Here is a 15,260-nt window from a genome sequence, read left to right on the forward strand (position 1 = left end):
TGTGCCCCGAGGAAGTGTGGGGCTGCCGGTTTGCGATCTCGGAGGAAGAGTGTTTTAATGGCCTCTGTTTCCACTCTTCTTTGCATGGTGCTCAGTGAATATTTCTGAGAGATGGAAAAGCCCTCCAGCTGACCCCCTCTGATGCTAGCTCTGATGCTAGGCAGGGGAAGGGGTGTAGGAATGTCCAGGTGATGGGGGAAGAGCTAGGATGGGCACATGCTCCAGATGACAGCCAAAACGTTCTGCTGGCACATGGCCGGTGGGGAGAGGACAGTGGCCTGAATTTCCACGTCTCTCAGACCAGTCATGGGTTATAAAAACCTGAACTGAGCACATCACTCTCAGGAAACAAGCAGACAAAGAGCACAGGACCTCTCACAGCCCAGAGCTGGGCGCGCAGGGGTTCAGGGTGTGCGGGGCTCAAGTGCGAATCTACCTTGCTGGCCAGTGACAGGCAGGGGCGGGGGGCCCGCTGGGGGCTCTCCAGCTTGACAATGCTGATGAATCCAGGCTCCAGGTTGTCGTCGTCACTGGCGTTGCACAGGTACAGGGGGTGGGACTGCAGAGAGAGAGGGAGAGACAGGTTAGGGGGCTCTAGGGAGCAGAAGCCACAGCTGGGAGAGCCACGCACGTCCCCACTGGTCTCACAGGTACCTGGCGGGTCTCCTGCTGCCACGAAAGAGGGGGCCTTCTTATCAGATGGCCTCATGGTAAGCCAGGAGCCACCAGCTGTCGTTTCAGGGGTGCCAGGGCCAAGGACACACGGAGGTGGGGGCAGATGGGAGCAAGGGGTGTGTAAACGAAGACGCTGCTACAAAGCCGTTCCAACAATCCTCAAGCCCTGCTTTTCCAAACTGCTCAGCTGCAAAGGGCTCTTCTCCTGGCCCCAGCCTCTCTCACCTCCTAATTCTACTCCAGAAATCCCAGGCTGCGAGCCTATATCAGTGGCTTCAGAATCCTGCTTCCCTCCTTGCTCCCCCAGGGCGCTGCTGGGTGCTGCTGGAGCCTCCTGTCTCCTCGGCAGCTGTTGCCATGGAGATTCCCATCTCTCCTGTGGCTTGGGTCTTCTCACTTGGTGCCATCTTGCTCCTCTCAACATCCCCCTTTGCTTATCCTGGGATTAAGCAGGGTGCTGATAGGGAGGAGAACTATTTTGGGATGAGGCTTGGCTAAGAGTTAAGCCTTGAATAGCACAATTCCTAGGAGTTTGTCCTGTCCTCAGCAATGATGCGGCCTGCTCAGCCCACCTGCTCTGAGGGTATGGCAGGTCCAGTCCGAGACCCTGAGCCTCTAGCCCGGCTGGTGCTGAGCAACGACTAAGGGGAAGTGGGCCTTATACATGCTAACAGAGACCAGAGGGCCCCTCATCAAAGGGATGAGACTGCCCTTCTATACACACTCTTCTCCTTCAGGGTGATTCTAATACTCCCTTGAATCTAATTTTCCTAGAGTACTGTGACAAAGGATAATCCTATGGGCCAGGGGTTCCCACATGGTGGAAACCCAGTGTATTCTGGCAAGAAAGGGAAATTCCTACTAGGGAGCTGCCCACGATTCCCTGGCTACTGCTGTTAGACTAAAGGACTTCCAGAAAGAACCATCAGAGGAACCAGAGAGAATTTTGAATTTACGAAGATGTTTACGAACATGATAATGTCAATGATGGACTTAAAAGCACAGTCAGGGCTTCCCCGGTGGCGCAGTGGTTAAGAATCTGCCTGCCGGGACTTCCCTGGTGGCGCGGTGGTTGAGAATCCGCCTGCCAATGCAGGGGACACGGGTTTGAGCCCTGGTCCGGGAGGATCCCACATGCCACGGAGCAACTGAGCCCGTGCTCCACAACTACTGAAGCCCGCGTGCCTCAACTACTGAGGCCTGCATGCCTGGAGCCTGTGCTCCGCAGCGGGAGGGGCCACCGCAGTGAGAAGCCCGCATGCACCACAATGCTCCCTGCAACTAGAGAAAGCCTGTGCACAGCAACGAAGACCCGACACAGCCGAATAAATAAATAAATAAATTTATAAAAAAAAAAAAAAAAAAAAAGACCCCCCCTGCCAATGCAGGGGACACGGGTTTGAGCCCTGGTCCAGGAAGATCCCACATGCCGTGGAGCAACTAAGCCCATGCGCCACAACTACTGAGCGTGCGCTCTAGAGCCCGCGAGCCACAACTACTGAAGCCCTCGCGCCTAGAGCCCGTGCTCCACAACAAAAGGAGCCACCACAATGAGAAGCCCACGCACCGCAACAAGAAGCCCGCACACCACAACGAAGTGTAGCCCCCGCTCTCTGCAACTAGAGAAAGCCCGCGCACAGCAACGAAGACCCAACACAGCCAAAAAAATAAAATAAAAGCACGGTCACTTTTAGAAAGCACTTTCAGGCTATTTCCTCTCACTGTATCACTGCAGTCCCTTGAACATAGTAGGTTCTCAATACATATGCACTACCTCACTTTGAACTGTATCCTTGTGAATAGAAATCTTTGGGCAGGGGTGATGAGATGGGAGGGGTGTCCGTTCTTGCTCCCAGAAATTAAGGACTTTTAGTCTGGTGGTGATCGAGGTTTAGTGTGGGAGAAAGGTTATATATCCCCCTAACCCCCAGAAATGGGCTGGGGCATGAGGTTGGGGGCTCTAGTGAAGCTGTAGCCCCCATCTCAACAAGCTCCATTAGTCTGTCCGTCTGTCCATTCATTTCTTCATTCTACCAACACTGAAGGCCCTCTCGGTGCCAGGCACTGTTCAATGCAACGAGGAGTCAACAATGAATAAGACAGGCTCCTTGCCTTTAAAGCTCAGAAGACAAGCGTGCAAACACTGTGTATTGTGATGTTACAATGCAGGTTCATTCGAGGGCCTGGGGGAGGGCCTGAGGAGGGGGACCAACAATCCCATGCCAGAGGGCAGAGTGACCTCAGTGCTTCCTTGGGGACTAAATAGGTATGTGTTCACCCAGTGGACCCACAACCAGGGGGGAGGGTACGCTCCTGGCAGAGGAAGCGGCCTGCGTTGAGGGTTGGGAGGGGCAGTTAGGTCCGGCATGAAAGGTCGGCAAGAGCAGGGACCACAGATCTGTGTTTGAGAAGGATCTCCCTGGTGACTGCAGAGGACAGGCCGGTGTGGTGAGAAGTCAGGAGTCAGCTGCTCCAGCAGAACAAAAGATGTGAGACCTCCCTTCAGGAGCAGCCACAGAAGTCCACCGCTGTACGTGCTCCCACACCCTACCCATGGTCCAGCTTTCTCAAGATAACTCCAAGATGCCTCTCACTAACCAGAGGGTCAATGGAGACAGGGGAAAGTCACTTTGGAGAAGAGTAGTCTTTAGAGAAGGATTTTCAAATACTTCACCACCACGCTGCCCCCAGGCCTTTGCGGGGGAACCAACGTGTACCGTACTGTAATGCCACGTGGTAGGATGCTGAGATAGAGGGGAAAAAACGTGGTGCAGTCACCAGACTTCCGTGGTCCCGAGCTAACTACTACGGAAGAAGGAAGAGGAGGAAATGAGCCATTAGTAAATGCCTTTGGCGTGCCAGAGCCTGTAGATGTTATCTCATTACGAGGTAGGTGTGCTCATCCCCACTTAAAGAAGAGGAAGAAGCTTGAGGCTCAGAGAAATTAAGGTCACACAAGATTAGAACCCAGCTCTGACTCCACCCTCTGGAGTTATGCAACTCCAAATGAAACACATAGCAAACCCACCACTGTCCATGCTAATGCTGCTGCTGCTGCTGAGAGATATGTACATTTGTTGAGTAAATATGGTGGGCCAGTGAGTGTTCGAAGCGCTTTTTATCCTCGTAACAACCCTATAATTGTCTCCATTTCAAAAAAGAGGAGGGCTTCCCTGGTGGTGCAGTGGTTGAGAGTCCGCCTGCCGATGCAGGGGACACAGGTTCGTGCCCCGGTCCGGGAGGATCCCACATGCCGTGGAGCGGCTGGGCTCGTGAGCCATGGCCGCTGAGCCTGCGCGTCCGGAGACTGTGCTCCGCAACGGGAGAGGCCACAACAGTGAGAGGCCCGCATACCCCCCCTCCAAAAAAAAAAGAGGAAACTGAGGCACTGAACAGTTAAGTAACATGCCCAGGATTACACAGCTGAGAGCAGAAGATCAGAGGAAATGGAAAGAAGTAGGATAAAATAAAAAAAATTAAAATTAAGAACAATCTCCATTTGACTTTGAAAACATGATACCTTCCCCCAATTCATAACCAAGAAAATTTGTCTTCCTAATTATACATTCCTAAAGCATACAGGCCCAAACACAAGTCCCCGAAATATTGGTGCTAACTTCCAGGAATGTCTTAGGCCCTCTTCTCTTTTGACTTTCCACGGTCCCCCGGGTGACCGAAGCCAATCCCATGGCTTTGGTTTCCATGTAGAGGTGGTTAATTATATATGTGCAGCCCAGACCTCTCTTGAGTTCCAGACCCCAGGAGGGGCCTGGATGTTTCTGCCTGAAGAACCTTAAATGAGACACCTCAAACTCAGCATGTCCAAAATTGAACTAGTCATTGTGTCCCTCAAAACTGTTCCTCCAGTGTTCCCTGTTTGAGGGGCCTGAACCACCATCCACCTATTACCCAAGTCAGATGTTATCTTCCTCCTCTCCTCTGATCTCCTTCACGCCCTACCGCTACCACCAACAACCAATCACCAAATTCTAACAATTCTATCTCCTAAACATTTCTCTGCCATTCCCACCACGGCTACTCTGACACAGGCCACCATCATTGCTATCCCAGTTTACTGAAATAACCGCTTAACTAGGGTCAACCCCCTCCCCAGCCTCCCCCTGCCCCCAGTTCCCTATACTGAAGCCAGAGTGGTCTAAGATGCTAATTTGGGCATGTCACTCCGAAGCACTGAAGTCTGCACTTTTAAACACAGCTTAAAAGACCCTGCCTGCTCCGGTGCCATCATGGCCCGCCTCACGGCTTACCATCCCTGTCAATACCTCTTCCCCCGGCAACCCACGCTCCAGAAAGACCTTGTTTCACGTCCCCAAACACTCTGGTGCTTGCTGCTCTGTCAGGGTGGGTTGGAGGCCCTCATCCGGGCCACCCTTAGTACACTGTGTTTCCCCAGTCCTATACTCACCCCAGCGTGTTTCAGTTGTCTATGTACATCCCTCCCTCTCTCCCCCAGCTTTGACAGACCTCCACTGCCCCTCCAGTGCCTGCTACACAGGTTTTAAAATTAAATATTGAATGTCTACAGCCAAATACCTATAAAGACAGCACAGTGCACACCAAATCCTGACAACCGTGGCTTGGGAGAGGAATTACAGAGGAAATGGTGAAGAGACTTTGGTGTTTTGCTTTGAGTACTTCGATCATAGGCTAATATGTGGAGATAATTAACTTGAGTTTCATTTTGTGCTGTTGTGGAAGACTAAAAAAGAATGACAGCTATTTTATACGTTGTTCCTGTCTTTTCCCTCCTCCCATTCCAAGAAGAGAGGCTCGCCTTCTATTTCCTTGCCTCAGGGGCATTGGCCAAAAGCAATTGTTGCTAAAGACCTATCTTCCTGACTTTCCATGAAAGACTGAACTCATTGAGGAAATGTGAGTGTCCCGAAAGCAGAAAGGAGAGGTGGCTTGGGGGTGGGGGTGGGGATGGGGGTGGGGAGCGGCACAGGTGGTCAGAGTCCCTGGAATCTTGAGCGTGGCGGGGAGGAGCCTGGAGATGTGCCAAGTTGTCGGAAGCTACAGCCTGTGCCCCAAAAGGGGTGGACCCCAGGAGGCTGGACCCTAGCGAAGATGCTGTGCCTACCTGGATTGTGCTAGGACAATGGGCATATTTGTGGAGACCAGAGTGAACAAGTATCGGAGATGTCCCTTAGCTATTTCAGTTTGGCTGCTCTATGAGGGGAGTTCCCATGAAAACAAATTTCCATTGACCTAGTGGGATAGGACCTTGAAGTCAGGTTTAATTCAATTAAAAAAATAATAAAGTACCATGGTATTTCTTGTACAGTCGTATTTGTGGCATGAAAATCATGCTCACTATACTTCTGTCTGGTTTCTTTTACAATGAGAGCTTCTCAAGTACATATTCTCAGATTAAAAGCAAAAGCCAAGAAAAGGCCATTGAACCAGGGTGCTGTTCATTACCTAGCAAGGCAGTGTTAGTCTCCCCGGGGTGTAACACAGGGGCTGTCTTTGCCCCCTCCTCCAGGGAATTTTCAGCTGGGAAGAGGGCTCCTGAGAAGAAAACAGATCTAAATGCATCTGCCTCCTTGGGATGTAAGGTGCCCTAATAACAAAGATGCAAACGTGATTTCTACATCGGCCACCCATCCTCTCAGTGACACTAGGAGAGGGCCAAGAGAGATGGGCTTGCAGGATTCGGGGTGGGTGTGGCTGGGGAGCGTTCCTGGAAAGTTGGTGAGCTTAAGGATTGGTTATTTGTGTATTCCTAAAAGGCCAGGAGATGCGACACCCCGTTCCAGATGCTGCTATGAGAAGCAGATTAAGAGGACTGGCTCACAGTGTCCAGGCCACTCTGGCTGAGAACTCCGCTTTGCACACACATGTTAAACAGCTATGTAAAGATGTAGGTCCTTAGTGGTGTGTGTTGTATTTCATGCTCTTGTGTCTGTTCTCTCTGCCTCTGTCCTCCTCCTTAAACTTATTTGTTCTGATTTTTCCCTTCCCTCCCCAAACAGACCTTACGTACATTTTCTGACTCCATCATTTACCTGTGTGACCTGGAGCAGGTTGTTACTTAGCTTTTCTGAGCCTCGTACTCCTCATCTTCAGAATGGGATAAAAAAAAATGCCTCCTGATTACCATGAAGACCAGATATAATGGCCATAGGCGCCTAGCCCAGAGCCCGACACTCAGTAGGTACTCGTTAAAATGGTAGTTGTTTTTATTATCGCACCTGCAATGGTAAAATCCCTCCTTATTCCTGGAAGGGACAAAGCCCTTTCTGACTACTTCTCCCTTGGCAGTCGTCACAGCGCCTCTGAATGCCAGTGTTCCACAAGGCACAGTCTGGGACAGCTCATTATCCACGGTCACTTCCCTCCTGGGCTCAGCCCTCCAAACCCCACTGAACAAGCTCTTCCAGTTCTCCGCCTGCCTCCTTCCCATGAAGGAGGCCATGTGATCTCATTACCTCCTCACGAAGGGCATTCCAGGGCTCAACTGAGCCCCGAACTTAACGCTGGTCTTATTTTATCCGTGGCATCTCCTCCTCTTGGGGTGTGTGCGTTTGCAAGCAATTCTTTACTGTCTCCTGTTCCCCAGCCCAGCTCTGCCGCAGTAATCTCTCACTTCTCTGATTCCACTTACAGACCTTCACCCAGGCCTTGGACAGGTAACTTTACTGCCTGCTACAATTTTGCTTTTGTAATCAGGAACATTGGCCAGGCATCAAAGGCACCTTCTGCCCATTTCCTCTTTTCAGATTTTATAATCATCCTGTCCTGTGCAACCTCCATTACCTGAACTTGGAACTACCTGACTTTTATCTCAGGCGGCAGGACACAGCAGCTGCATAAAGTCAAGCTCCTGGAGCTGGGGGGCTGGGAAAAGCAGACAGGCCTGGAGTTGCTGCTTCTGGCTCCCAGTACCAGAACAGTCTCTGAGGTCCAGTTTGGTCATCTTGCCCTTTAGTTAAAGAGGTCAATGCTCACATCTACAGGTTGATCCTAATGGCAATTGTTTAGGCTTTGGAAGCTTCTAGACCTCATTCCCATCCATACGCTAGCCTGCATCTCTACCTCTTTGGGATGGCTGAGTTTCTTAATCAATTAAGTTGGGAGGCTGGGGAATTGTCAAGAGAAGTTTCCCTTTATCGATTTTGTTAAAATGCTTTTACAAGGAAAATGTATTCCTGCTTAACTGTGTAATTTTTTTAAGGTACAAAAGAAAATAATGTTGGTGGGGTGAGGGAAGCATAACCCTGATGGAAAGGGACTGGCAAGAGAGAGGATGGATGACAGAGGCCTCCAGTATTTCTAACCTGATCCGGAAAAGCTTCCTGGGGGCAGGGGCACTGGTGAGCAAGAGGGCTGTTAACAGAAGACCTGAAAGGACCCGCCAGCTTCCAACAGAAGGCAGGGCAACCGTCTGCGTGGAGGAGCTGAGCCCGCCAAGGGTCCCGTCAGGGGGCTTTGCATGTTGTAGGCCCTTAGTATTTGGTGAAAGAATGAATAAGACTCAACTTGCATCCAATTGTCATACAGTTTATAAAAGAGATGGGAATTGCTAACAGCTGAGCCTGGTCCAGACCCGTAAGGGACCTTTAAAACTTGCTTTACACAGATGAGGAATGCGAGCCTCACCTTACAGACGGCCCATGGTTACATACGGAGGCGCTCAAAGGAAGCTGAGTCCTCCTAAATTCAATCCCAGCTCCCTGACTACTCCACCACGCCACCTCCAGGTCTGCGCGTCGGGAAGTATTCCGTGCGGTACAGCAAACACCAGCCGAGTACTACAATGCCCGATCAGAAGGCTTCAGGGGGGCCTACGTTTCTAGAATTTTCAAACTTGAATCAGTCTTAGCAACAAGACAGGAGCCAAGTCTGTCTGCTCCTTCTCCCTCTGGGCCTAGGCTCTCTCTGCCCAGCATCCTCAGCTTCCTTCCTCTCCCCTAGGGCTTATCTCATCTCTTCTAGCCACAGCAAGGCAGCCAGACCCAGACACTGCTCAGAGGTGCTTTCCCAGTGAATAGTCCGTGTTTGTCTAGGATAAGAAAGGTGTGTCCTAAAATTAGAGGTCACAGAAGCTCAGACCCAGATAATGGACATTCAGCTAGACTGCCATCTCCCTCACTGTCTCCCCCCCACATTAGAGCCTCCATTCTTCAAGTTAAAAATTCACCTCTGCTTGTCTCAGATCGTGTCCAGGCTCCGTGATGGAACTGGGCCTCTTTACCCTACGAGGGCCCCGTGGTGGGGCTTTCCTGACCGCACACTCTGCCTGCTGTCTTTGTAAGGGTGGGTCACAGGGTCATAAGCAGAGCCACAAGCAGGAAGAAGAAAGGGCGGAGAAAGAAGAGAAAGCTAACCATCTGAGCTGTTTTTGAAATAAATTGATGTCAGAGAAGAAACCTTATTTGGCAGTAACCAGAGAGAGAGAAGGAGAAAGATGACAGCTACCCAAGAGGTGGGCCTTTTGTCCACTATCTTCCCATATAGAAACAGGTTTTGTCCTGACTCAGTCCAGAATGACCTCTAGTTACAGGGGCACCATGAAGTTAGGAGCCAAGGAGAGGGAGAAGCCCATCGAATACCATTTTAGTTACGTCAGCACACTTTGGAAGGAAGGCTGCGAAACAGAATGCCAAGGCTCTGAGGCCCACAAACATCAAGACCTTAGAAGACACGCCAGTCATGTGGTTTGGACTCTTTCCCTCCACCAGGTGAGGCATTTACCTTGCCTCAAACTGCTAGGAATCCTACCAAGAGGTCCTGAAATGTCAGTTGGGTTCTGCACTCCGTTAGTGACCACTGTCGTGGGAGATTCTGACGCCCGCCCTGACCTCCATCCTACTGGAGGCACCACTTTTGGGGCCCCTCATTTAGCCGGGTCTCTCTCGTTCAAAGAGGCCCCTGCAGAAAGGCTGAGGTCTTCACACAGGTGGCAGCATCGCGAGGGCTAATTCCTGCCCCTCCCACTTCCAGGGTAAGGGTCTAAGGAGGCTTTGGACAGGGCCCTTCCCAGGCACGGCCTTCACTCTTACCACAGCGAGGGAGTTCACTGAACTCTCACATTTAACCCAATGTGCTGTTCGCAAACAGCCTTGACACAGTTTGCTTTATTATTTTGTTATTCTTGTTCTAGCCAAACTCATGCCAGAGATGGTAGGAATTTAGAAACCTGCTGGAAGCAGGGACTGTTTGTTTTTAAGTAATTATTTAGGTTCCGATTTTAATGCTGAAAAGGCCAAAGACTAAAACCAGACAGTCCTTGTGAAAAAGACCAAAGAAATGAAACTTGAGGAAATCAGATTATTCATTTAAATATGCCAGAGGCGTACCAGAACTATCACAGAGCTACTCAAGCGTTGCTAAGTTTGGTGATTTCAGTGCAAGAGTGTGAAATGGCTACATTAACCTGGTTGTTTCACACACACATTCCATGTCTTTCTGACCTAGTCTCCTGCTCAGAGGTTGTAGGGATTTCAAGTTGCCCTGCAAACTCTGCTCCATACTGCTGTCTTCCACGACTGGCTTAGAAGCCCTTGGAGGGCAGATACTGTATCCAAATGGGCCAGCGCAACCAAATCGATGCCCAGGTTTTAACTGTCCCATTGTGAGTGGGGATGGGGTGAAGCTATAGAGTTTGCTCGGCTGATCACAATCCCCAGCTCCTGGGCAGTAACGTACTATTCCATTTACATTGCAAAGTGGAAAAAAATATGGAGCGTGGGCCTGTGCTTCAATACAGAAACGACGGAGGAAATACAGGGAGAGCTGCACTTAGAAATTACATCAGGAGGAGGAGGACAAAATGATTCAAGCCACAGCCAACACAGATGCCCAGAGTGTCTCCTCAAAAGCCACTGGGGTTTGAGATCAGGCCAAGGAGGCTTCTGTTCAGAAGAGGCAACTGTCAGGGGAGGCTTGTGCTGGAGACAGCCCAAGGGCTCCAGCCTGACTGCTGACAGCCCTTTGACCACAGGTCTGAACCCCTGTCCATGGGGTGGCCCTGGGGAAGAGGCCTGCTTTGGGGGGGCTGTTTAATGATTTGCCAGCAAAGAACAAGGCAAACAGACTGCTGGCAGCTGCCTGGATGCAACAGGAGAGTAGATTTTTATTCCCACCCATGGTGCAGCCTTCTAGGCAGGGGATAAAAGAAAAAGTAAGAGTTAGTGTTGTGAGAACCTAGGAGGTACTACCATTTTGGGCTCAGCATTTCACTGGGTCTCTATGGATGGTGCCTGGATATCTTGGCATTTGTGCCATTGCTATTTCCATCCTCTGAATACTTTAGTAATTCCTAATAGCAGCAACTCTTGAGCTCCTAGGAACTAAAACGTAAGACATCGAAGTGGCCTCCTATGGCAGAGTTCTAGGCATTGAAGAGAATGAGACCAGAAAAACACTGCCTTTGCTCTTAAGAAATCTTTTACAGGAAGTGTATAAGATGGGAAGCTAGTTTGGTTCGCTGCTATATTCCTTTTGCTTTCTCTTCCTATGAACCTTTCCCCTATCTCCTTGGCTCTACAGAGAGAAAAGTGGCACCTCCCCTTCCCCTGTGAGCCAGAGATTCCAAGATCTAAGTCCTACAGCTCCCCACCCCTTTTTGCCCTTGACCTCCCAGCCCAGCCCAAACTGGGTCCTTCTCTAATCCTCTCACCAGCCTTCAGTCCCCCAAATTAAATGCTTTCCCCCATATAGTCTCCTAAAGTGATATATTCAAAAGCCTTAAATGACACTTACCTTTTACAGTTAGTTGTTTCAGTGTTCCACTGTGACCCACTCTCTTACCCATTTCCTTCAGGAGAACGCCTGGTTCTTAATAGATGTTCAACAAAACACTAGTCCTTCCCTCCTTCCTGTAAAGTAGATCCTGAGCTCCTTCAAGTCAGGGACTAGGTATTATTCATCCCTTAGTACATGGTAGATGTTAAGAAAAATATGCATGTTGAATTATCTGTTTTAATAAACAGATCTGAGATAAATAAGTTTGGTGGTTGCCTTGTTATTTGATCAGGATATGAATATTTTCAGATTTCTGCTTTCTCTTCAGAAACCTGTGTATTCCCTATAAGTTTTAAAGTCAGCTTTACAGTATTTGATCTCTTAGCAAGGGAGAGGTCTCTTCCTTCCCTTTTACATGATGTCTAAATCTTCTCCACAACGCTGAACAAATCTCACTTATTTTAGGAGGAACTTCCTACTTAATAACCCATCCCCAGATACTCTTATTTATTGTCTTTCCTCAGTATCAATGTGCAAAGTCGAGCATAATCCTTAACACATTTCCCTGCCAAAAAAAAAAAAGGGAATAGCTCCTGCTCTCAAGAGACTAGAATCTAACAGTAGATCTATAGTCACGCATACACCCGCTCATGTAAAACAGTCCTAAGACCATCTGTGAAACAAGACATGCGGAATGCAAATTCACAGAGCACAGCACATACCTACTAGGAGAACATGGAATGAACGGGTAGACTAACTTACTCTTGCTATGTCGCTTTGGAAGTGCTCTCTTGTCACTTTGGGTCCTTTAGTCTATCTCCTAGATCTGATGGGGAGCTCCTTCAGGGCAGGAGCCATTTAGATACTATTAAAACAACTTTACTTATTTATCATCCCTATAGAATTGACCCAAAGAAAGTCTTGCTCCCCACTGGCTTTAGGCCATAGTGTCGGCTGAGTGTCTCAGGTGAACTTCAGCCCCTGCCAAGATGTTATGAGGACTTGGACCAGTGACCTGCACCAAACAATTCAGAGCTGATTTACTCCCAACAGTATTCCATGCCTTTTCTGAGTGCGTTCTTTTAACTTACCTTTAGTGGAATGAGCGATGAATTATATTTCTTTTCTCCATTCTTTATACCCTAAGAAGTTGATGTGTCTGAAGCCCAGAATTTAAAGACTTCAGTTGAGGGGCCATTTGACGTCATCCCCTTGCCTTTGTTTCAGGTTTCCGGCAGCTTGATCAGCTTGCCCTGAGTAGGATGTAGGGAGGCTACCTCACGCCAAATATGACTGTATGCTCAAATATTCCAAACATCCCTTGACTTGTTCTTTGTGAACTATGAGTTCTTTGTTACTTCCTAATTGCCCAAACCCCTTTATTTTTCTTGCTAAGCGCAGATGGTAAGAGATACCAAAAGATAATCCAAGTGCTGATGAATGGAAGAGGAATCTTCTCAGTTACCAAGTTAGTTCTGCTGAATAGAAGTTCCTGTTTGCATTTGTCAGGAGCTTCAGGGAGGTGCCATCATCAGACTTAGTGGGTGAGGGAAGTACTTAGAGAGTTAGGGAGGGGAGCCAAATTCCTGGGTTGAGAGTTCACAGGGCAATGAGGATCGATAGCAGCGCTCTGTGATTGGTACACTGTTATCAAGGTACAAAGCGACACTACCCTTTGTCCTTTTTAATTTTACTCTGCTAATGGAACCCTTCACCCTAAATTAAGACTATTATTCAGCTTTGATGTTGCAGTTTGTATTAGCAAAGTGCTTTATAATCCTTCATTAGCTATTTTATTCTCCTTTATTAGTACTACCCATATCACAAATTAGGTTGAAGAAACAACACAATGCATATTGGGCTTGCAACCAGGAATCCTGAATTCTGGGCGTGGATTTCGTGTACTAAATATAATGAAAGGAGACTGGATGGATCACAGGAGGAATCACAGAGTCAAAGAACAGAAGCACCAAAATTACAAGAGCCTCCTTGGGAACTAAACCTCCAATGATTTAGCGCAAGACTTGAAAATTTTTACTTTATTTTGCTAGCACAAAAATTGAGAGCTTTCACTAGCTTAAATTAAAAATGTGACCACCAAACACATTTTTAATAGACAGTTCTCTTGATTTCCTGATTTCCTCCATAACAGAGCTAAAAGCAGGGGGAAAAAAAAAAAAAAGGACATATCTGAATTTAATGGTGCCAGCTGTTTCCTGAGAAAAGGGACTGAGGCTAAAGGAAGACAAATATTCCTAAATTCCTTCTGATTTGTTGAATACCCATTCTTGACACCCTCCTCACCTGCGGTTCATGACATAATGCTACTTCTCTGACTGTCCCTTATCTGTTGCCTCTTTCTTTTTCTTCTCTTCTTCCTCTCATTTAAATATAAAGACATATTCTCTGATTTCTATTATTTCTCTCTGGTATTCTTATCACCCCAATATCTTTGATGATAATTCCCCAATTTGTCTCCAAAGTCAAATTCTCCTGCACTTCAAAAGGCCTATTGGACATTATTTCTTTGTCATCTTACTGGTACCTCAAACTCAAATATTGCAAACCTACAGAACATCTTCGCCCTCTACTCTACCCTAAACCAATAAGCCCTCTTACCTTACCCTTTTTGTTAATGGGGACATCATTTTCCTAAAGATCTAGCCTGAGCATCTCAGAGTCATTATGATTCCTCCTCCCCATATCCAATCACTTAAACTCCTATTTGGAAACCAACCTTCTCTATGTCTCTGGCGTCTGAACAATTACAATAGGCTTCTAACTAGTCTCCAATCTCTCACTATTCTAAATCTCTGTATATCTCTGCAAGAACAATCTCCTAAAGACAGCACTGATCATATCACTGTCCTGTTCAAATACCATGATGACTCTCCACTGCCTTCTGAATTAAACTCACACTCAGCCTATCAAATCAGGGCTTTAGAATCAGACAACTTGGTTTCACATTTCAACTCCTGTCACGTACAAGATGTGTGTGACTTTGAAGGGTGGCCTAACCTCTTGAGTCTTGGTTTCCTTATGGGTAAAAAAACGAGGGTACCACCATCCACCCAAGAAAATCATTCTACAGATTAAATGAAATAAATGCAATTAAAGTACCAGCCATTCCTGCACATAGTAGGCACTCAAAAAGTACTAATTCCTTTCTCTTCTCCTCTCCCTTTCCAGCTTTATCTCCATTTCCCTCCTAAATGTGTTATACTACTTGTCCAACCAAATTGTATTGCTCACTATTCTCTTACATTCCCTTGGAATGCCTCTTAACTCCTATCCTGTCACTTTAAAACATCCTACTTACCTTTCAAGGACAAGCTTATACGCCACCTCTATCATGAAGAATCTCTTCTTCAACTGAAACGTCCCAATCAACTTGTTTGTATTTATTGTAAGGCACTTTTCATCTTCTGCTTTATATTCTCATCTACTACATTGAGGTCAAGGGGTTTCTTTATATCCCACGTAACCCAGTGCCCTAACATAACAGGCAATCAATAAATGTGTATTGAATTATTACTTGAGCTTGAGCTTTTGGTCTCCCGAGACTCCATTCATTTGTGATTCATACTCCACACTGAGAACTCTTTAGAAACAATCTCTGGCGGGATATCAGAATTCCAAACAACTTTAACAGAGAAGCTGAGTCAGTCTAGGATTAAGTTCAGCCCTAGTTCAGCCAACAGGAATTGTCTGGACCCTGTTCCTGCTTGAGATATCATAATTTGGCAACCTGTGTGAGCCATAGGGGCTCATTTGAATACATTTAAATGAAAACGTACATTTGCCTTAGGAAGAGGCAAGCAAAAATGTGTGATACCTATAAAAAGCAAACACTGTTAGGTTGACAATGACAATCG

At 47.7% G+C, this 15,260-nt stretch overlaps 1 protein-coding gene across 4 annotated transcripts in view; it reads right to left on the reverse strand.

Annotated features, from left to right (window-relative positions):
- Positions 1–15,260, reverse strand: part of RNF43 (ring finger protein 43) — a 60,221-nt gene that overhangs the window by 14,276 nt on the left and 30,685 nt on the right. For 2 of the 4 annotated variants that reach the window (XM_024757640.1, XM_024757639.1), the window contains one exon: positions 437–559. In XM_024757640.1, coding sequence (XP_024613408.1) covers positions 437–559 — 123 coding nt within the window. Of the gene's footprint in view, positions 1–436; positions 560–15,260 lie in introns of those variants that run through there. The other 2 variants (XM_024757641.1, XM_024757642.1) reach the window with 2 other exon arrangements.

The sequence above is a fragment of the Neophocaena asiaeorientalis genome, unplaced genomic scaffold, assembly GCF_003031525.2.
Source record: "Neophocaena asiaeorientalis asiaeorientalis breed wild unplaced genomic scaffold, Neophocaena_asiaeorientalis_V1.1 scaffold327, whole genome shotgun sequence".
Classification (NCBI taxonomy): Eukaryota; Metazoa; Chordata; class Mammalia; order Artiodactyla; family Phocoenidae; genus Neophocaena; species Neophocaena asiaeorientalis.